This window comes from Pollicipes pollicipes, unplaced genomic scaffold, assembly GCF_011947565.3.
Source record: "Pollicipes pollicipes isolate AB1234 unplaced genomic scaffold, Ppol_2.1 Scaffold_7261;HRSCAF=8764_pilon_pilon_pilon, whole genome shotgun sequence".
Taxonomy (NCBI): Eukaryota; Metazoa; Arthropoda; class Thecostraca; order Pollicipedomorpha; family Pollicipedidae; genus Pollicipes; species Pollicipes pollicipes.
In genome coordinates, this window is record NW_023597054.1 from 34,352,934 (window position 1) to 34,376,598 (window position 23,665).

General features: G+C 49.6%; 3 protein-coding genes across 3 annotated transcripts; 2 read left to right on the plus strand and 1 right to left on the minus strand.

The window, feature by feature from the left end:
• LOC119111334 (NADPH azoreductase) lies at positions 1–1,799 on the plus strand (the record flags this gene model as incomplete). The annotated part of the gene is given in 3 exon segments (XM_037235149.1): positions 1–124; positions 868–1,104; positions 1,735–1,799. Coding segments are annotated over 3 exon segments (417 nt in total).
• Positions 1,800–4,075: 2,276 nt separating this feature from the next.
• LOC119113256 (uncharacterized) lies at positions 4,076–9,886 on the minus strand. The gene is made up of 6 exons (XM_037237610.1): positions 9,793–9,886; positions 6,952–7,059; positions 6,418–6,542; positions 6,080–6,229; positions 5,584–5,750; positions 4,076–4,420 (listed from the first exon to the last, which is right to left on the minus strand). The coding sequence occupies exons 2-6, from the start codon at positions 7,049–7,051 to the stop codon at positions 4,279–4,281; spliced, it is 684 nt and encodes a 227-aa protein (XP_037093505.1). The 5' UTR covers positions 7,052–7,059; positions 9,793–9,886; the 3' UTR covers positions 4,076–4,278.
• A 463-nt stretch (positions 9,887–10,349) lies between these two features.
• Positions 10,350–15,456, plus strand: LOC119113214 (ferritin subunit). Its single transcript, XM_037237570.1, has 5 exons — positions 10,350–10,448; positions 10,966–11,075; positions 11,490–11,642; positions 13,851–13,970; positions 15,089–15,456. The coding sequence occupies exons 1-5, from the start codon at positions 10,364–10,366 to the stop codon at positions 15,239–15,241; spliced, it is 621 nt and encodes a 206-aa protein (XP_037093465.1). The 5' UTR covers positions 10,350–10,363; the 3' UTR covers positions 15,242–15,456.
• The last annotated feature ends 8,209 nt before the right edge of the window (positions 15,457–23,665 follow it).

Consider the following 23,665-nt stretch of genomic DNA (forward strand, 5'->3'; position numbering starts at 1 on the left):
GAGGTCGTCATGTCACGTCTGGTGCTGTTTCTGGGATCGACTCGAGAGGGCAGGAACGGTGAACGCGTTGCCACACATCTCATCAAGCTCCTCAAGGAGAAGAACCACAATGTGACCGTTTTCGGTGAGGCTGTGCGGCCAGACGACAACGTGCCGGCTGTGCTTTTCGCTCTGACGTTGATTTATAGACAACGGAGAACATGTTTTCCGTGCACTGTTCAATATGTCTTCTTTGAAAAATTGGGCTGGATTGTTCTGTGGGCGTGTACGTCAGATAGTGTGGCTATGTCTGGAAACGTTGTCTCGTGAATGGGGAATGCGCGTCTGTTGCACCGCGCGACAGATATGCAAGTGAGCTGTGCGCATACCTTCCAGCTTGGGGCTTGGACCACCTGTGCACAGCCTTAAGTGCCACATGACTATCCGCAATCGCATGGACCGTCATGATAAAGCTGTGTGCTCGTGTTCATATCGGCACTTCGATCTGTATTTATAATCCGCTTTGCTATTCATAATCCGCTTTGCACTATGGTAAAAGTCGGGCCGGTAGGTTACTTAGCAAGGCTTCACATAGTGCTGGTCAGGCTGGGTGAGGGCGCATATATCGTTTTCGGTTGCCAATCTGGAATCAACTGTCGCTTTCACTGTGCACCAGTCCCGAATCATTAACGAAAGCCGCTGCGTCGTTCGTTACCAATTGCATTTGTTCAGACACCTAACGACAGTGAAAGTGGCTACCGTCGCTGAGCTGCTGACGAGTTGAGTGTTGTGGTCCAGTAAGGGCACTGTCCGCCGCTCACGTGACTCCATCCGTCACATGCGACGTGGCCACAGCTGGCTTCACCCTGCGGGTCCCGCGCTCCGCAGACCCGCTGAAGATGCCGTTCGAGATGCTGCGCCAGCCGCTGCACTTCATGCCGGATGCTTCGGCGGCTCCCGAGTGGCTGCGGGATGCCAATGAGACACTGAAGGCGGCGGACGGCTTCGTGGTGGTGACGCCCGAGTACAACTGCGCACTGCCGCCGGCGCTGGTCAACATGCTGGACCACTTCCCGCCCGCCTCCTACCGCCACCGGCCCGTCGGCATGGCCTGCTACTCCTTGGGTGCGTCGTATTAGGCGGCTGGTCTGCTGCCGACTTGCGCGGCGTCCTGGCTCGCCTGGTGGGAGTGTCACTTGCTCTTGTGTGATGTGGGATTGGTTTGGTTGTAGAGTACCCAGCCGAAAACCACGTCTGTTGGCAGCCCCAGCAGTGGTCTCTTGTGTGAGAGCTTTGGCTGCTGTGTAGCTGTGACCGGCCTGGACATGAGCCCGAGCATGAGCGAGTCGTGCCACATATGGTCATCTTTTTCGTCGGAATAACGACCAGCTTACGGGGTTCGGGTAGTGGCGTTTACAGAGATATAGCTGACTTATGATGCAGTCACGGACCTTAGTTGCACCCTTTTCAGGGGCTTAGCGTGGCTTGTTGGCCTGCGGACGGATACTGCTTGCGTCTTCGCTAATGTTTGTGAAGCGGAATGGCGGGTGAGGTTTCCACGTCGCCCGTGGTGACCTGTTCAATGATGTATCCGAAATCTGCCCGATGCCGTGCCGCGAAGCCGCCGCCCAGTAGCTTCAACTTAGCTCGGCGGCGTGGTTGTGTGGTCACCTGACTGGTGACCGTGACCGCCACTGACTGACCTGACCTCTGACCTGTCCAGCAGTGTGTGCTGACCTGTGGCTCCCACTGTAGGCCAGTTCGGCGGGATGCGGGCGGCGGCGTTCGCCCGGGCCCACTTCAGCGAGCTGGCATGGTGAGCATTCCGTGCCAGTTCACCGTGCCGACGGTGACGCAGAACTTCTCGGCCGACGGGCAGCCGCAGAATGAGCGCATTGAGCGCAACGCCGAGAAGCTGGTGCGCGAGCTCACCTGGTACGTGGACGCCTCAAGGCTGCACGGAAGGACGGCGTGCCCAACTAGCCCGCAGACGGACAGCTCGTGCGGCGCGCGTCAGCTGCCGGTGACGTCACGCCCCGCTTCAGTGCCGCGGGTCACTGCGGCCCGTCAGGTGGTGGCAGCGCTGCGTCGCCTTTGCCGCGCGGTCGACCCTAGTGATAGTGCTAAATGACATAACTGACGTCGGAGCTTCATTTTCATGGTGCCGCTTGTTCCCAACTTTCGCCCTACCTCACCTTTGTAATGTGCTTTGTCTTTTGTCCGTGGTCGTTGTAAGTGCCTGAGCTTGGTCAGCCCTGCACCGAGTAGCGGGTAAAGCGTTGCCGGGCCGTGATTGCGATAGCTGGAATGCAATAACGCACCTTTTTTCGAAAGGGTACGCGCTGGCCCGTCAATGGTACTGAGCCTCGTGCGTACAGGTGTGGTATCGATGTATTGGTCGGCATATCATTAGATGATATTTAGTGTTTCTTGTAAATCACGACTGCCATAGTTTTCAAGTGTCCGTAAAAAATGCACCTGGTCCGATGTTGCTATTTCTTGGAATAATGGGATGACATCTGGTCTCTGAAGAACATTAACGACCATGTTCAAAAAGGGAACCGGTTAAAAAAACGACGCTTCTTAAAGCAAGCACCCTGAAGAACTTCCAATTTGCCTTGGAGATCAACCAAGTAATCATATAACATCGTACTTGATTCTGGGGATGGGAAGGGAAATACGCAAGTCCATGGCCAGGATCGGGGTGCAATCCTACCAGGCGTTACGATGCCGCTGAATTTCAGCTAACCATAGCATTTCACCATCTGATGAAGGATCACTCATGAATCCTGTGTGCCATTTTGGCGTGTCACAGTATATATGAATACATGCTTTAACACGATTCCAGCAAAGACTTCGTGTAGATCACGAATGCTTTCGAATTAAGCTACGACCCAAGCTCTGTTAGTGCGTTCACAAGTGATCAAAGTGCAGTTTTGTCGGAAGGATGAATAATTATCTTCGCCACATGTTTCTCCTAATTCAATGCGAAGTTTTCAGCCAGAGTAACAGTATGGTGAAGTGATGTAGTGAGAGTGGGACTTATGTAACTGAATGAGTTTGTGGCTCGCAAGCGGCGCGTGAAACACTGATAATTTTAGAACCAAGCGTGGTCACTGGCGTAATGTTTTAGAACATCATGGCTACAGGGCCAGGACCCCAGCTCGCTGCTTCTTGTCTACGTCAGCTGTACATTACAGCTTGCCACGGTGGGCCTATTTGTGACGGCGATCTCCACACGCTTGCACGTGACCGAAGATTAGGTACACATGCAAAAAGCAATAGGTGAGTGCCTTCTCGCATGGGATGTCCTAAATGCAGGTGATCCTTGATGAAAAAGGAGAACCTTGCAAAAAAACGCTGGCTTGACGGTGCTGTTGCTGTACTGTCAAAGTGAGTATCCAATACGTCAGAAACTGCTGACACGCACACAGCAATGTACTGATGTTGAAAGCACACCGACGAAGCCTGCCGGTAGCTTCGGATACAGTCTGAGCCTGCTCTAAAATCAAGCAAATATCCGTTGAGTCATCGAAATTGATTCCTTTGAATTGTTGTGGCGGGTCGGAGTCGGGAGCGGAGTCTGGTGAAGCTTCGGGGGAGTCTGACTCGAGTCCAGTGAAACATCCGCGGAATCGGAGCTGAGTCCAGTGAGTCATCGGCGCGTCCGCTCAACCAGGTATGCATGTACGAACATATCATTGGTGTTAGCGACCTCGCAGCCTCATCCTAAAAACAAACGTCTTGTGTGGGTTTTTTCGAAGCACAAAAAGCGTGTTATCTCCTCCACAGACTTAGGCCCCACTCAAGTCGGCTCCGACTCTGACTGATACCACACAGAGGTCATTCGGGCTCCGACTTCCTCTGAGTTGTACAGGCTGGGGTCGACTCCAGATCTGGCTCCTGTTGTCTGAAATAAATGTAGTCGACTCTGACTCTGAGTTGCCTAACTGACCCAGCACAATTTGAATCCTTGCGCAGCAGTGCTACTGTGACTGGTTAAACGCTGGTAGAGGGGTCCCTCGGGTTACCCGTATGGCGTGACACGCATATTTCTGTTCCATTCCAAAACTTGATGAGTGTTATCAACGACGACTCGTGTCCGGTAAGTGCACTAGATGTATTGACTCTCCTTCACTCTGTACATAGCGCAAAGACGTGCGTGCCACAATTACAAAAGCGCCCGGCATCGGCGCGCCACCTTCTGTCTCACAGCGCCACCTTCTGTCGTGATTACTACCGACTGCGCTGGCACCGGGTGTCCGTAGTGCTCACGGTGCTGCCACCTGTGACACTATTTCAGCAGTTGCTGGTCGAACAGGTGCTCGGCCAGGCTGTGCTCGCCGCTGGTGAACATGGACGCCAGAAGGTTGGCCTTGCTCGCCAGGCCGCTGACCCTCTCCACCTCGGACTCGAGGGCGTCCTGAGCCTGGTGAGCCAGCTGCAATGGTTGGCTGGTGTCAGAGCGGCGCCGTGATGAATCCATCGGCTCAAACGAGGCACCATCAACTCATCATTTATCGTACGAGGAATGAAGGCGTGGGACGAATAAAGCTTACCTGTCATCCCAAAGTTATGAACTTGAGTAAGTCCTAACCTCGCATTAGTGAACCCGTAGGGAAATTAAGTACCTCCCCGTCATTACCAGCCCAAGGTAGATACTCATAGCTGCAACTGGGACTAAAGCGAAGCAGTCGGCTAGAGCAAATTGGAGCCCGTTATGCATTGCTAGAGCTGATCGTCCTGCAGTCAAACACATGCGTGTTAATACAAGTGTCAAGTCAGATCATGCAATCGTTCAGCTCTCAATATGACCTTCAGTCTGATGCGGTCACGATCACGGTGCTTGCAACGTTCACCGCGTCCTCGGGACAGCGAAAATCGGAGGACCAGTCACCCGACCACAGCAGTAGCTATGTTGCGTTAACCCTCGCGAGACGGGAGCCATTTTCACTCATGTCGGATCGACCTTCTCTCACCGCTGGGTCCCAAATAGAGCTAGAACCAAGACAAAAACAACAGCGGGATCCAGTGATGTGTGAGTGACCCATTCAGGTCAGATCAGTCAGTGACCTTCAGGTCAGGTCTTCTCTAATGCCTGGGAAGGCAAAGGCGGGAAATGACCACCTGCATTTACTTAGAATGGCGTTTTTTAAGTAAAATGATAGCAATGTCGTGTTCTGAATCAGGTCCAGCGCAGTCATCGAGGATCAATGTAAAGTCGAACAGGACCCCATGTGTCATTGACCTCGTTTGAACTTGAAAACTACGTTTGAACTTGAAAGTTACGCCTGTACGTATTTAAAAATTACGTCGTCCTTCCAAGCAAGTTCCGAAATTGCGTTCTGTCATTCTGCACAGATTCGTTGCGCGAACTCACCACAGATTGCCAATCAAAAGAGAAAGACGGAGGCTTTCCGTGAAAACAAGTGCCTTGAAAGATAGCGTCACAGTGGTCTCGGATATACCACGTGGTGATGGCGCGTATCCCTCTCGTCTTGACCATGGTAAATCCACCTTACATATGCCCGTAGTTTGCGTACAGCGCCGTGACATATGTTCCCGTGACGCACTGGTGTGCTCCGTGTCCGACTGCGAACTCACATCGGCGTCGAGCGCGCAGCCGGCTTCAGCATGCCGCCGGCGGTGGCCGTCAGGCAGAGGGCGCCGCGGTGCAGGCGCGCCTGCTCCTCGTACATGTCCTTGGCGTCGGTCAGGGCCAGGCCGAGGGAGGGCAGCGGCAGCGGGTTGTACAGGCCAGTCGTCGGCAGCTGCGGGGCGGGGCGGACATGGCAGCCGACGCCTCGTCGCCCCACGCCAGACAGATGAACGGGAACATCACACGACGCAGGCCGCAGAACGGTCACGCAGGCGGCACGCGGACTTGTAAAGGCGCGTCGTTTAAATAATGCGTGATTGGCTTTACTGTTCTGGGCAAATATGATTTTCAAGTGTTTTCCAGAAATGAATACACCCAGGAGCGAGAACGATGTCGTTGGCAACTGTGTTGTCTGATTGGCGTGCTGAGCTACAATCCCGGCACCAAATGAGCACGAGGTTCAAAAACTGATGTAATACCGGTCTCGATTGGTACCCTTACCTTAACATTGAGGGCTTGGTGCATGGTGCCTCCGCGCTTGACCACGTACTTGATCATCGACACGGCCTGTTCGAAGCGCTCGTCCGAGGCACTCTTGAAGAGCTTTTGGAAGCCCAGTCGGTGGTTGGTGTCTCGGCCGAAGTGGCTGGACTGGAAACGGTGATGCGGACGCTCGTCACACACAGGTGCAGCCGGCCGGAGGCGGTCAGACGCTAACTCAGCATTGCTGTCTGACGTGCTATTCTTTGCGATTCTCTGCGTCATTTTTCGAACACTCGGATGTTCAAACACGGGCCACACGTGCCCCCTCACCTCTTCTGCAGGGGTGGTTCACTTACGATCGACATGTACTGCAGAGCCAGTTTCAGAGCCTTGTTGATCACTTTCTTGTACTGGGGCGCATGCACGGAGTTGAACGTGCCCACCCGCGCGTTGCACTCGTCTCGTACGTCGGTAGACAGATCTGCCAGTGGGACGGTTGTGTTTGCCCGAAGCGCGCGCTTTGCTGACACCCCCATGGATAGCGAGAAGAGACACTGCTGTGGTGGGCATATGGAGCTGGATCGAGTTAATCAGAGGGAATAACTAAATTTACACAGGAGTCTGGGGGGGGGGGCAAGGGTGTTATGGTCTTCCCACTTTGTGAAATGTCATCGTTAACCATTTCGCGCTGCGTGCATTAACCATTTGAGAAAGATTCCAGGTCCATTCACTTTTAGCGACGCTCATAGCCCACTAGAAGGACACACTTTTTATCTTGACTTGGCCTGATACAGGAGATACACGCAGTAAAAGTCAGCATAAACTGCTATCACGAGAACGGTTCCGACCCGTTGCGCAGAGGGTCAGTAGCAAACGCTATCTGCACGTACCAGGTGCTCCACCGCTGGCCTCTTGAACTAGGGTCTCCAAGCGGTTCTGGCAGGCCAGTGAACCTCCGATCAGCACGGCGAACAGGAGAAACGCGCGCATCTTTGGATCTGGAGGCACAAAACAGAGATGTTTAAACACGTCAATCTGAAAAAAATCACTAGTGCTGGTCTGGTAAGTTAGAAGAGGAATCTCGCTGGTCAACAGCAAACCCGCGACCCTTCTAACTAAGATGACCAGCGGTGCGGCCAGTGCTTCACGCATACGCTGGTCTGGACGAGATGGCGCAATACCCGGTCTGCGGGCAGGGCAGGCTTCGCACTGCGTGCAGCTGGCAGATAACCGGCGAAACGGCTTTCATGGCGCGGGACGAAAAAAGAATATCAGACGTGATTGTTACCACCATGGAGCTGTTACCTAAATATAAGCGGATGGAGTCCGTTGCCACTACATTTTTTTGTTTACGGTTACAAGTTACCAATGCATTGGAATGGCCTCCTCCCATTACTTTACCAGGCGTGAGTGCACTTCCTGCGGTGACCTGTCAAGGCATGGTAATATTAATCGTCGAGATGAGCTGATCTGGCTTTGTGTATGCTCTTGGTGACTCAGGCAAAAACAGTGGAAGATCCATAATACTTTGTTGTATATAAGTCACTATAATCTGGTATGATAGTCTTTGTAGTTATCATAGCTCGATCTGTCTCGGCTCAGGCCATAGCGTGATTTGCTTTATTTGAGGCCAGATTTGGAGGCTTTGAGGATAAGTGCCGAGGTCGCTTTCTGGTTCGACAACGGTCCGTTCGCCTGCATTGCGCAGCTGGTCTCACGTCTCTGCCGCTGGTCTGTCTGGTCCGCTTTGGTGGCCGAAATCTGGCACGCATCCTTAACAACATCTGGCAACGGGCGCTTCATGGTTCACGCACAATCGTGCGCGAGAATATGCACACATTTGGCCTACACCGTTGTCAGCACAACTGTCCGATTTCTTCTCCGTTACTGTTAGCCAATCAACTAATACCTGGTCGCCGGAGCTGGCTTTGATTCGAACGCGTGTTTTCAACGGAATGGAGAAGCGGAATACTAGTATTGCAATGTTGCAAGAGTACGCTGCTCGACGAAACAGTGCAATTCAGTACCCAGGAGACATGGCAGCACAATTTATAAAAATGTTTGCTGTTTCTATCCGAAAATTGCGAGGTGGCGCGATCCGTAAATGCAAGGATACAGAACTGTGAAAAGACATAGACTTATCAAAAGATACAGGCCTGTCAAAAGATATAGGCCTATCAAAAGCGCGACTGGATGTGTTGGGCCGCTGAAGCTACCAAATTTTGATAAGTTGAGATTAAGGTCCTCTCGGTCTGCGGTTTAGCTCGTCATCCTGCACATCAAACATCACCGAGATGACAGTGAAATGAACGAACTCCTTGACCTTGAAACAGAAAGCTTCGGCAAGTACTGTAGGTAACATAGTTTATCAGCTTTATGACAGTATAGTTTCCTATTCAGTTGATGACCTTTAGCCGCGCTCCCCCCCCCCCCCCCTCAATCCAACCACGCAACTCTCAGGTGGAAGTTGGTCAATTTGGGCAAAAAAAAGTTTTCATCGTATTTGAGGGTAGGTTTGTGCGTGCTACTTGCTCAGTGACGTAGCTTAGTTTGCGGAACCGCGCCCCTGGTCACGTGTCAGGTGGCGTATCACCAGTGCGGCCATGTTCGGTCCTATACTTGGCGTATCACCAGTGCGGTCATGTTCGGTCATATACTAGGCATATCGCCAGTGCGGTCATGCACACTTCTGTAACGTTGCGTCCACTACCATCCGTTGAGTGTGGTGCTAAATGGAACGGTGGAAATTGCGCAGGCCCTTTGGAAAACACGGTGTTCGGTTTAGTAAACGTCACGAAGCGCAAGCACCGTTACGTCAACACTGGAACTGCTGACCAACTCTGTAAACAGTTTATCGTGAAGGCCACGTTGACATCACGTTTACACGGCATGTACGCTATGTTTGAGATATATGGGTGTTGTTGAATTCAGGCGCGTGGAAACGTACCTAGTCAGGGAGTTCCAACTCTCCAGCTCTTTCAACTCACATGTGAATCCCCAAATCGTCGCTGAGGCCCCTGTCCAAGTTCAACTTACAGCTGAGTATTCCCAGACAGCGGGCCCTCTGACCCTGAGACATCATGCCCGCTCCTTCTCCACAAAATACAAGCAGCAGTGAAAGCAGCATAAAAAACATGTGTGACGAATTTTCACCAATAACTGCCTCTTTGCCCCGCATGACGCTCACCTGGAGCCGCAAAATAAAACAAGGCATGCAGATCAAATCGTACATATTCGGCAAATGGTGAAATATCGTGACCCACATCCGAAAGCTGATGGCTATTTCTGACTCACAAGCCAAACCGACGCGGGCGCGAACGGCCAACTGGCTTTGAGGAAGGGATTCCTTTGATGGTCAGCTGTTATCCAGGCGCGAGCCAAACCCTGAATGAGGGCTGGTCGCTTCAACCGCTTGAAATATCCACAGCATAGCAGACTAAACCCCTCCCAAAGGCACAACAAACCAAGGAATAAATACGTGTTTTGCGTCACATGCGGCGTGCAAGGCCTGCTTCGAGGGCACTGTGTGGGTGAATAAGACGTGCGTATTTTACAGGGAGTCAGATTCCAAGATAAAAACGTAAACACCACCCTGTAGCCTGAATTTATTATTTAGGCTGTACAACAACCTAGTCGTGCCACCGTACCGTATGGATCACAGACACTTGCTCACCCCATGCAAGCAGTCACATAACAGTAAATTATCACACATCTAGCAAGTACCTACCTACCTGTTTCCTCCAGGGACGAAAGCCGACGGGAGACTAGGACCCGGTCGAAAGCTGACCAAGGCAAGGTACCACACTCGATATGCTCGCCCCGGTCACTAATCCTAGGGTGACTCGGCCCGTATCTGTCGGGGTGGTAACACTGCGCCATTGGCTGATCTCTGGCCGTTCTTTGTTTGCGTGCATCTTCTGGGTGCGACACGTCAGGGGCCTGATCAAAACGGCTTTTCAAATAGCGTGTCAGCACGGCTAAACAGTAACGTGCATTTGCAGACAGGCAAAACAACTGGCCATCGCACAGCATCCCGCGCCGCGGTGTTTAGTTGTGGAGCGTCCATGCGCGGGTTCTCAGTCGTTATTGCAAAATTAGGTCCTCGCCTGGCCTGATTGGACTTTGATGCGAGGGTGCTGCTCTGCGCGGATGTGGTTTGATTGGCTGCTGCCCGGCGGCGGCGGTGGCGTCAGTGGACGGGCCGGGACTGATAACAGAGATCCGAGAGTGTCCAGTGTGGCGACTCGGACGGCCAGTCTGTCCTGCCGCAGGCCCCAGGCGATTGACACCAGTGGCCTGAACATGAAGACGCTGCTGCTGCTGCTCTCTCTGGTGGCCTCGGCCATGGCCGGGCTCTCGCTCAACGCCAATGACCCGGAAGACAAATGTGAGTATACGAATAACGTGAGATTTCGCCCCAGAAATGCGTCATCGCATAGCCATGCTCGTTCATTCCTTCAAGCCATTTTAGTTTCTGAGCTACACGCCCGCGAAAATGGGGAAAGTTACATCGGGGAGAGTACTCCAAAGTCACCTTGGCATTCATGACGTCATAATAACGTCATTCAAATCCTGTCATTTCATAAGTCATGCGGCAAACAAGGCCAATAAAGTAAAATGGTCGAGACGTTCATTTATGGCGTTCGTGAGCTCGACTTCCAGATATAACGGCCGTCAATCGGCTCCCAATCAATGTTGTACAAGTTATGATGACGTAATAAAGCCGTGACGCATTGAGGGGCATGTTTACTAAAAAGAGAATTGTACTGTCTACAGCAGTTTTTCCACTTAATAATATGCCAGTAGCTATAAGTGAGCGTGTTTCATCACAGCTGATGCTTGCTTCAATATCTACAAATGTGAAACGTTCTCTTTAAATGATGAACAAACAACTCCGGCCGCAGGCGGCGGTCTTCCCTGCGCCAAGAACTACCGCTACATCGAGGATTGCGCCACGGCCATCCGTGACCAGATCACCCGGGAATTGGACGCCTCCATCACCTACCTGGCTGCGGTAAGTCCTGCCGACACCTCCTGATTTCACCGCTCAGATGACAGCCTGGGCGGAAGACATGGTACACAGGTTTCTCAACTTTCGGTGAGACTAGCATAATTCTGACGCTTTTCCATTTAAACACATTTGATTCCGGAGCATCGTCACTCTAAATCTTGCCAGTGTTTGTCGTATGAAGCCACCACCAATGGGTTGAATGGCGCTGCTGTGAGTTTTCTCTTTAGTTTTGGACCTTGCCCTGGTCCGCGGAATGTTTGAACTCAGACTAGAGCGTTCCCAAACGGCGTGTGCTGCGCAAACATGTGGCATGCGACGTGTGACGTGTGACATGCCATACAACACGGTGGAGGCTTATGCACCCGTTCATCCACCCGGTGGCTAGCGTGTTGAAGGCGGCGCCGCTTCTTCGGGCAGGGGGCGCACTTCGCCCAGGACAACGTCAACCGTCCGGGCATTTCGGACATGTTCTTCGACCACGCCGGCGAGGAGCGGGGACACGCCTTCAAGCTGGCCGACTACCTGCTCATGCGTGGAGACCACAACACCAACTACCTGCAGGCTCGATACGTACGTCCACTGCGCCGGGAGCATGCAATATTGTACACACACTCGCGGGAGGTAAGAGCGAGAGGCGTACAACAGTGACTTCTCCTGGCTGGTGTCGGATGGTGGTCCACTGTATCAGACTTCTTCAGCTTCGGGTTACAAGAGACTCCCCACAAAGAGTCTTGCGTTGCAAGACATACGCAAAACACAATACTGAACGCTCACCACCATGTAGGTTAGCTTAAGGAAGTCCACAAGCAAAACGCAAGGGTGGGTGTAGGAGTAGCATAGCAACGGAATTGCCGCTCCCTCTACTTCCCTTTCGAGTCTGGTGAAGCCTAGCACTTCCCCTCTTAATCAGCAAGAGTTTTATTATTAACCGTCTGGCGTTGTTTAGAAACAAGTAATGGCTTAACAACAGCCTAGCCTCATCAGACTTGCCCTAAGTTTTTTCGGCCCTAACTTCACGACACGCATCTACATAGCGTAAGTCTCAGTGACCACCGTGTAATTGCTTTTGCATGCTCCTGTCAACAGTCGCACCGGTCACTGAGTGCACAAGGCGTCCGGGTCCTAGAATCGCGATAGATTTAGCCATCTGTGCTAGCCGACGACTCTCAGATGTAGGCAGCAATAAAAAATAATGCTTTAACATAAATATACCATGTTGACTGACTTATAATACTATATAGTCAGTCAACAACAAGATTAAACAGAAAACAATCGCCAGCTCAAATGAGCTCGCAGCGCAAAATTTATCGGGCGGTTCATGCACGGCATTCCTGAGCACGATTACCAGATATAACGGCAGTCAAGCGTCTCTCAGTCAATGCTGCGCAAGCGAGGACCTCGTCATCAAACAACGACGTATTGAAGAGCATATTTACTAAACGGAGAAATTGTGTTGTCTAGAGCAGTGTTTTGCACTAAGAAGTGTGTCAATATTTATAAATTAGTTTAATCATTATATCGGATCCTTCGTTCAATATCCTCAAACGCAGAACGTCTCCCTTTGAGAATAACGCCGAAAACAAGGATGCAAATTAGGCTTAAAAAATATAAAATCATAGCCAAATGCAAGAGAACGTCGCCCGAAAGGGCATGCGCACACGCACTTACACGCACACACACGCACACACACACACACACACACACACACACACACACACACACACACACACACACACACACACACACACACACACACACACACACACACACACACACGCACGCACGCGCGCACGCACGCACGCACGCACGCACGCACATACACGTACACGTACACGCACGCACACACGCACACACATACACACGCATGCACACGACATTTCGTTCTCTACACGCGCACCAGTTAAAGGGAGTGCTCCACATTTGTATGGGATTTTGAACTGAAGTGACTGTTTTGAAGACCATTCGGTGCAGTTTACAGCCCTGCCCTTTTAAGACCTAAAACCCTTCAGTTTCCGAGCTACACGTCCGCAGAGATGTGAAGACTATATAGTGCAGGATTTTTCAAGATCATCCGGCCATGCATGACGCAACGTCATTCAAAACCTGTTACCACCTTATCATGCGTTACATGGTCATGCGTCATGGTCATAACCATGGTCACGATCATGCATTACACGGTCATGCGTCGTGTAAGGTCAGGAGGAAGATTATCGTCGAGTCGTTCAGATCTGGCGTCAGTGAGCACCATTGCCAAATAAACTGGAAGTCAATTGGCTCTCAATCAACGTTGAGCAAGCTATGGAAGCTTCAATCATGAGCCACGTTTTTTGAGTTTTTTGTGTTTTTTTTTTTTTGCTACGTAATATAAAAAGTTGGATGTGGTAGGCTCACTGGCTAGTTGCGGAAATGAGACTTGTAATAGAATAACTTAAGAATAGCGCCTAACCGAGTTGCGCAAGTTAACATCTTAAACTCACGAATAAGTATGCAAGAATATCACCAAATAAGGAAGTCACCAGAGATGTCATGACATAACAAGTAAAAAAGATCAGTGAAGATGGTACGAAAATGGAAACATTTCAGATGAATGGCAGCAAAAATGATTAAAGCAAACGGTAAAATGTGAGTTCTACAAAAGTATGCGGCGTTTGTCTGAAACTGTGCGCTAAACCACGGGCCTTATGTTGCAAAAGTTCATGGATGAATTCACCAAAAAAGTATGATGTGCGCCTGACCGGGCAACAGACTGAGAGCCGCATTTTTTGTTGACAAGAGCAGCAGCCGCTGAAGGATACCTGGAAGACTGGCATCGAGGCGCTCACCGACGCGCTGAACATCGAGAAGGCCGTGACCAGACACTTCACCAATATGATAAAAGTCTGCGAACTTGACTGGCATGTAAGTCCTTGCCTTTGTGCGCCGCTTGTTCACGTGACTGGCAACCACTTCAGTTTCTTGTTGGCGTGATGACCGAGATATCGGCCGTGTGAAGGGTCCAATATTCACGTTACAGTTTGTCCATTCACCTTGAGTTTTTTTCGATGGATGCATAAGATGTTTCACAGGTACTAAGAGCAATCTTAATTTACAATCCTTGGTTTTCGAAGCAAACAATATCATTGCTACTCAGATTTATCTTAAGTCAGGAATGGTCTGTGTCTGTGGATGTTTTTGTGCGTGGGTGTGTGGGGGTGTACGTGTCAGTGTGTGTGTTGGTGCGCAGGTATGTGTTTTACTGTGCTGCGTGTTGTGTGATTTCTAACGATCTAATGGCCCGTAGGCTGCAACACGGCAAACAGTAGATGCCTTCACGGATAAGATCTTCTTTACTGAATTTTTCTGCCAACCATAGGGTCATATCCATATTCACCCGCTGCCTGTTTTTAATTCCCCGCACCCACACGTTACCCGCACCTTGCATTTTCCTGCATTCTACCTCCTAAGTGTGCAAGTGTTTGCATTCAAGCTGAATTTCGCTTGCTTTGTAAGTTCAGTATGGTGTGCACTCAACCTTTTATTTTGCTTTCACAATCGCAAATGAGGCGTAAATGAAACTAAATATGACCCAAAAAAACGTAACCAGTAGCAATACGTGTTGTTTCTTGAAATAACTACCAACATCTCGCAAACGCGTACCCATTCCCTTACCTATGCCCGTAATTTTCCACAAATCTGTACCCAGCCCAACCTGTTATCCGTCCGACATCAGTACCTATGGGCTTACCCAACCCGTGGAGTCCTTTAGCAGACGACAACCAGACGTCAATGCGTTTGGATCAGTTCGTTTTCGTTGCTGACATCTCTTAACGCTCACGCTGCAAAACAGGTTCTTGAATCAGTGTCATTTAGTGCATGTCACCCATGGAAACAGCCCATCCGGTTTTGGTTCGAATAAAATCATAACCCTCCTGCGACAAAACTCAACGCCTGAACGTGAACAACGCCTCTTGTGCTCGCTGCCATGTGATTGCCACCATTCCGTGAGGCGGCCATGTAACCGACGCCCCTCGCTACAGGCGGCCGACTGGCTGACGGCTGAGATGCTGGACGAGCAGCACAAGGGGGTGCGCGAGTTCACAGGCCACATCACCACCCTGCGCAAGATGCAGCTGCTGCAGCCCAACCTGGCCGAGTACATGTTCGACCAGGAGCTTCAGAGTGACCACTGAGCGCCGAGCGGGCGCGAGCTGGAGTCAGGATAAGATCGAGATCGAGATCAGGACGAGACCGAGATCGAGATCGAGGCGAGGGATCGGGTCGTGATGGTCGGTCCAGAGAAGATGAAAGCGGTCTGTGTGAGGATTCCACGCTGATGGAAGGGTGTTGCAGACGATAGATATAGCATCGGTGTCATTGCCACGTCATAATACACGGTGGGACTTTAGTTGTGGCTGCTGTCGCTGGTTGGAAGGACAAGAACCGATGTCGAGGAAGATGTTGGTTACATTTGGCCGACCCTTCACTGTGAAGGGGATCAGTGGCAGTGCCGAGCAGTACCACATTCAAAAAGTGGCCAGCAACTGTACCGTACCGTGAAAGGCTTCGTCCCTATGAACATGTTTCTACGATTCTAACCGAGTTCAAATGACAAAAATTTGACGAGCTTTTTACGAGCTCCCTCCTTTTTACGAGCCACGAGCTACGAGCTAAGCTTTTACCTGGGCGTAATGCATAGAACCTACACACGTCTCGCCCACCGCATCTCTGAAAGCGCGTGCACTGTATCACCATGCACTGTCAACCCGTGACACGCGTGGAACCGCCAATAGCCTTCTAAAGATGCAGAGGGCGCACACTCGTGCTGCCACCTTTGAGCCCGCAGGCTCGCAAGGCGCGGGCTTAAAGAGCCCGCAGAGCTCTTGGGGATATTGCTAACTGCATTGCGGGTATTGGTGATTAGTCTACACCTAACCTTTTCCAACATGTGTTTTCTTATCCACAAATTCATATGTAATTAACTTGCAGTTGTTGGTATTAAATGTCACTGGAAGAAGTCAATTCTTTGTGTAGAAATTATAAAACAGGGGCGTTACATTTTATCATAAGCTCCTCCAGACATACCATGCATGTCATTGGCCTAGCATATAGTGCATATTTTATAGCTTCAAGGCGATGCTACCATGGCTTAATACTCGTCAAACTTACAGTTAGGTGCAATTGTTTAACTAAACATTCTGAGAGGGTGAAATATCGACACAACACCAAGAGCCATGCTGAAATAATCGCACGCTAGTGGCATATTCTGTCATGACTTTAGCATCCTATTCAGTTAGTGAACTCCAGATCCACGCCCAGCAACTTAATACGTTTACCCATTTATCACCGCCCAGCCCACTCCAAGCATAAATGTATTTTGCAAAACTACCATCTTGGCTTTCGCACATCATTTGTAAAATGAATCACACGTTACAGAGAACCCAGGTCCCATGCAAACACCCAAAAATTTTGGGGGCACATCTGAAGGATGCAACTACGCAGGACCTATTCAAACAACAAACACCACGCAATGCCTGGACTGAGCTGAGAGCATTGTCTTGCATCGAAATTCCAATGTGTATTTGTGAAATTCATAATGGCAAACCAATCCACTTCTTTGCAGCCCAGACTTTATCTGCAAATAACATAACTTTCCATAATAATGCTAGGAATGCTTTCTGCTTTATGCATACCCTGATTTGGTACTTAGCCATGAGGAAAACCCAGAAAAACACCGATTACCTACTCGTTCCAGCGACCCAAACACACTTTTAAAACAAGTGTATCGAAGGACGAAATCGGCGCAAAAGGTTGATCGTCAGCTGTTCATGGAGCTCGGGCGTGCGATATGGCCTTGTAGTGACGTGTGGGCGAGCTCGTACTGGCAAGTCGCGTCTGCATGGATCATCAGCTGTCCAGATTTGGGATTGAGGTCACGTATGGCGCACTCATCTTTCACAAAATACTACGCACGCTTTCTGTTTCTTGTCATGTGGCATGGCAATTCCACTGTTACAAATCTAGTGCGATGCTTCCAGGACTCCAAAAGGCTACTCGGTGATATTCCGCTATACTGCCCGAGCACACTCAATGTCTTCCGTGCTTGGAGTTCAAGGTCGAATTAGGAAGTGAAGGGATCAGTGCGTGCCTGCTCCGTATGGATATTATACACTTTTAACGTCAAAAGCGAAAGCTTTATTGACTTAATAAAAATACTCAAGACTCAAGGACTGTGGTCCACGTGCTGCGATCAGTATGGTTAATAGGCTAGCACGATGGCACTAAGACTTCAGAAGACCGTTCAGCAGTGTTCCCTCTATATTGCCCGAGCACATGCAATGTCCTCCGTGTCTGGAGTTCAGAGCTGGATTAGGGGGCGGTTGGGTTGTCACGTGCCTGCAGACTATAGAGATTAAACATCATTTAAAGCGAAAATTGGGAACTAATGCTGATTTTGTAAAGTATGTGCTTCAATGCAATATCCTTATGGGGAGCATGCCCCCTCTTTCTGCTTCTCACCTTTTATTAGGTAACACGCGTCCGCTTTGGCTGGGGATACCATTTTTTTCGAAATCCTCCTGAATAGCTAAGAATTTCGATTTAAAGTAGCCGCTCCCGCGGGAGGAATCTCCTTAGACCCCTGTTCACGACAATGAAAGTAAGATAATAAAGTTGCCTTGCTTTTTTGAACGGGCGTGTTCTGTATTTTTTACAACACCCTAGTTTTTTCAAAATATTTGTGTAACAAATATTACGAAAGCTGGAAACACACTGTTTAGAAAAAAAGATGTGTAAAACTGGGTTACTATCGCGCAACTCAAAAAAACGTTGTACTTTGGCTTCGATTTCTCCCCTATGCCGTTTAGCACAGTGGCCCTGTATGACATAGTCCAAAATGACGGTCTGGTTCAAACTTCAACCAATCGGATTCTTGATAACTGGCCCTTGCCGCCCGCTGCGCCGATCACAAACGTTCATATGTATTGGGGGCATTCACGCCATTAGAGGAGTCACTTTTTAGCCCGCACGCCCACAATGTACGGTTTGAAACAGCTAAGAAGTGCTAAAAGTGCGGCTAAAACTGCGGCTCCATTCCATGACAGCTGACAACGGCCCTCCGCGGATTCTACCGTCGTCATGCCGACGGCTGTCGCGACAACTGCAGCTTTGACAGCTGCAGCTGGAGGAAGAAGAGTAGTGCTGTTACAAATCGTCACCAGCGTAATTTGAGCTCCAAAATAGTGAAGATTAATATGTTCATGCTGCTTTAGGGGCCCCATCCAGCGCTTTCATTAGGCGTCACTGGTCCTGAGTTTTCACCAGAATGTTTTTTAATTTGCTCCAAATGTGTGACACTCCATTTAATTCTCTAAGCATGACAATTTTTTTGTATGCACCGTCAATGATCATCACCACTTTCATCCTCGCGTTTTTGCTGGGGCTTTTGTACGCAAATGGATACGGCCCTGCAATTTTGCCGATGTTTGCATTGCACGCCGATACGATGATACAATTGGCTAGAGTGCCTGCCTTCCGATTCACCCGTCCGTCGCGGGGTGAGTTCAAGCGGGGGCACAGTTAGAGCCTTGGCAAGAGGGGGCCACAGGGTTGACAACGGGCCGCCTGACAACAAAAGACTCCCCCAAAGAAAAGATCACTGTATGTTGTGCATTTCATAATGAGGGCATGTTTTTCTTAGATATCACACACACACACACACACACACACACCACACACACACACACACACACACACACACACACACACACACACACCAACACACCACACACAACACCACACACACACACACACACACACACCACACACACACACACACACACACCAACACACACACACACACACACACACACACACACACACACACACACACACACCACACCACACACACTACACACCACACATCCACACACACACACACATATCACACCCACACACATTATATATATAGAATCAGCATGCGTACCGGCATATCTTATCAACAAAAATCGACACCAGGGCTGCAGTCTCCTCAAGCCGCGCAGCTTGCAGTCATCAGTTTGGCCTTGGCGGTTTACAATAGGCCGTGGCCAACAGGTGGACGAAAATGATGACGCGTATGAAGGAATTGCCTTTGAACGCTTTTGAGCACCAAATCGTACACTTAGGGATATTCCAGTCGTATATTTCACCTTTGCGGTTTTTAGATTGATGACACTAGCATATTGGTTTTTACAGCACCTGGAAGTGGTGCTGCAATCTGGTGGTTGAAGTGGAAGAGTAAAGGTAACACTTCTATATTCGTCTCGCTGTTACTGTTAATGTGTCCAGAGAACAACCTCAAAGCTGAAGAAAAGATTTGCCCAGTGTAATCTTTGACCTGCACAAGTTGATTTTGAAGAACGTTCAGAAATGTTATTTTACAATGGCCACTGTTGTGCGCACGGCGCCTGCCCTCTGGTGTTACTTGCAGTGGCCAACGCCGTTCGGTTTTATGAAAACGGCAACCCAAGCCATCGCTATCCTTGTTCCCCGATATTGCCGATGTGTCATTTGGGCTTTATGACGCACTCAGTTGCTGGGGCTATAAGGCGACGCCAGTCACCCTGGCGGGAGAGGGGGGGGGGGGATTGAACCCTGTGTACTGTGGGGAATCGAACCCCGTACCTGTGGTTTCCCGAACGCACAGTGGTTAAAGCAGCCGCGTTAACCACTGCACTATCGGCGCCCGGTGCGCGGGCTCATACCTTTCGATGTTATTTGTTTCGCTAGTCGATTCTGCAAAATAGTGAACGTTCTCAGGAAATGTGTTATGTGTATATACCATAAAACGCGTTGGTTACGCATTACGAAACAGAGAAAACGCTACGTCAGTGCAGGAAAACTAATAAGAAAGTCCACTTCCAGCTGGTAGCGCCCGTCGCCAAAACCACTTCCAACCAATGCTCATTTCCATTACCACCGTCTACCATGAAATGTCCAATTTTATTCCATGGCCTAACTTTGTTACGTTTAGAAAGTACTGGAGGTCCAAACGATTCACGAATAAAGTTGCATTAAAATCGGTCCAAATGATGTTACCAATAGTGGCCGTTGATAGACATCAGCAGACTCTTTACGTTTCGGCCGCTGCCATTGTCTTTCCATTTGAAACGTGCCAGTATAGTTTAAATCGATGATATCACTAGCAACACCATTTTAAAACTATGCATGCAATTTCGCCATTATCATGGAGACAGTGGACCCATCCTTCTTGAACAAAATGTCATTCAGGTACGCCCACTCGGAGTTACCAATAGGGGCCGATGATAGGCGCAAAGCGAACTCATTACGTTTCGGCCGCCAGTATCATTTGCCCATTTCAAATGTGTCAATATAGCTTCCATCGGTGCAACGTCTGGTGGACATCATTATAAACCTATTTAAACGCATCTGAAATCTTCTAGCCCCGCTTAGCTTTTCACGGGCAGCACCACGGCCTATTGGGCACATAGCCAGGGCGTACGTTAAGGCCTACGCAGTACCCACACGTCTTCCAGCGTGAAGCACGGTGTGCATGCTGTTAAATGTATATACCATGAAAGGTATGTTTACCTGAAAAATCAAGTCCAATGGTCATATATGACTCGCGGAAAAGCGGTACACATCCCAACAAGTGCACAATAGAACGAGAGTTACCAATAGGGCTGGTGATAAGCTCGAAATACAGCTCTGTACGTCTCGGCCACCAACATGGTCTGTCCATATCAAACGCTGCAGTTTAGTTTTTATCGGTGCGATCATAACCGGAGACCATTTTTGTTTAATAGGATAATTGAAATATTCCATCATTAGCAGGTAGTGCCCCGGGAGCACCACGACCTAATGGGCACATCGCAGCAGCGTGCGTTAAAGCCGACGCAATATGGAACCGCGTGCAAGACTGAAACAAGCTGTGTATGCGGCTATGTATTGATACCATGAAACATGTGCTGATGTAAAAATCGAGCATCGTGGTCAGGGCAAGAACAACATTCTAGCCTCGGCCGATTATTGCCGGGGAGCGCCACGGCTTATAAGACACGAAACGACAGCGTGTATTTGGGCCGGTGCAGCACCAGCACCGCACGCGAGCCTGCAATGTAAACAATGTGTGTATGCGGCTTTATGCATGTACCATGAAACGGTGTTTCACTGTACGTCACGGTGAGTCCCTGGCCGACACAGTGGGTCGTTAGTTGAGTCATGGGGCCCCAGTCAATGTAAATCGCAGGCGCCAGCCATGTCCCCATTTTTAAAATGGATCCCAGACGCCAGGCCACGTTAGTGACATTATGCTCAGAAATCATTTGGAGCACCTTGCAGTAGTTTCCAAATGCAGCAAAGCCATGTCATGCAGTGGAACTGGAGATTTCAAAGCAGGCGGCCGTAGTGTAAGTTTAAGAGTTTGGCTTCAAAAGTGGTAAGAGGTCTGCCGCTGGCACGCGTAACATACACGGAGGGAACGCTTCAGGAAGGAAGAGTGCTCCTAGTCATATTGTTGGCGATTCTCATCATCAAATTCCATAAATATAATGCTCAACATTCTCAGGAAGTGCGGATGCCGTTGCATCATTAGCAGGTTGTGCTCGGAGAGCACCACGACCTACTGGGTACATCGCAACAACATGAGTTAAAGCCGACGCAAGATGTACCCGTATGCGAGACTGAAACAAGCTGCGTGTGTGGCTATGTGCAGATGCCATGAGACATGTGCTGATGTGAAATTCTAGCATCGTGGTCAGGGCAATAACAGCATTCCAGCCTCGGCCGATTATTGATGGGGAGCGCCACGGCTTATGAGACACGAAACGACAGCTTGTATTTGGCCCGGTGCAATACCTAACCGCAAGCGAGCCTGCGACAACGCGTGTCTGCGGCTTTATGCATATACCATGAAACGGTGTTTCACTGTACGTCAAGTTGAAGAGTTTAGCTGCCAAAGTGATAAAAGATCTGCCACTGGCACCCGTAGCATACACGGAGGGACGTTTCAGAAAGGGAGGGTGCTCCTAGTCATCTTGTTGGCGATTTTTTCCATCAAATTCCAGAAGTTTAATGCCCTACATTCTCAGAAAGTGGGGATGCCCTTGTACTCGAACCTTCCTCGGCATAGGAGCCACAGGCACATTTCCATAGATATCTTGATTACTCTGCTTCGCCATGTGCATCCATTGTCCCTCACTTGCCAGATAAACACACTTCATGGGAAGTATATGGCTATAGCTGTAAAATAACGTTTGCTCACGCTCTCAGGGGACTAGGTCCTGCGTCGGCCTCAATGTACGCTGTATATGCTTCGTAGGCCGTGGTGGTGTGCAGATCTGATCAGATGATGCTGGCGGCGAATTCGGGATTGGCTTGCTGGAATGTCATCTCTGTACGGAAATGATAAGGTCATTTTCTCCACCATATGAGGGGAATTATCTGCATATTCTTAAAATGATGCTGTTGGTAGTTGCAAAGATTGAAGCTATATCGGCACGTGTGAAATGCGTGGATACGGCTGACAGCCGAAAGGTAAAAAGTACTATGCCCATCAACGGTCATATTAACTCGAAGCGGACTTACCTAAAAGGTATTTAGTTCAGGAATGATTTAAACACCCTGCAGTTGTTTCCAGACGCAGCACAGCAATATCAGGCATTCAAATCGGAGAGTTCATAGCAGACGGCCGGAAGGTAAATTGAAGAGTTGGGCTGGAAATGTAATACAAGATCTGGCGTTGGCACCCGAAACATAGACGGGGAACGTCTCAGAAAGTGAGGGTGCTCATAGTCTTATTGTTGTCGAGTCTTCCCATTCATCGCCATAATGCTAATGCTCTACAAACATTCTCAGAAAGTGTCTAATGGTGAGGGTGCCATAACACTCGCGGAACCCGCGTCTCAAGACTAGGAGAAACCATAAATCGTGTCAAAATGGTGTCCGTCAGTGGTTGCACCAATGTTTGTTAAGGACAGATAATGCGGGTAGCCGAAAACGCTGAGTCAGTTCATGCCTTTCCCCCACCCCACTGGCAACTCAGCGTGGACATGTCTGAATTGCGGTTTGTTTATGGGTCGCTTGGTCCTTCTTGGAGCAGTTTCTTGAGGAAGCCTGCTGGGAAAGGCGGCTTTCCGCCATATCAGGTTTCCTAGTGATAGGAAACGAAGACCATAGCTCGTGTCACGTGACATCATGAGCAGCAGGTAAAACGCGGCTCACTTTTTACTTCATTTTTTCAAATGGCATTACCATAATAATGTAGGCCGCGAGTACGTAGACAGATGCACGCACACCGTGACAGTCTCTCCCCAAACATTGTGAGTAGCGGGAAAACAGCCGAAAAACGTGTCCCACTGAAAGTTTTCAATTGATGACTGATTCATTCGTCCAGCGACCATCCAGCGACGTCATCAGTAGGCTGCAGGACCCTGTTATTACGAATACCTGCTTGGTTTTCAATGTTGCCGTCATAAGAAGATTGTGAGTTCTTGTGATGTGAGAAGTAAGAGAAGTCCAATCTTCACATGTTTACCAGTGACCTCATGAGGAGCACAAAACTTGTCATTAGGATGATTTACCCGGCCTGACAGCGACATTTCATCAGCTGATTAGCC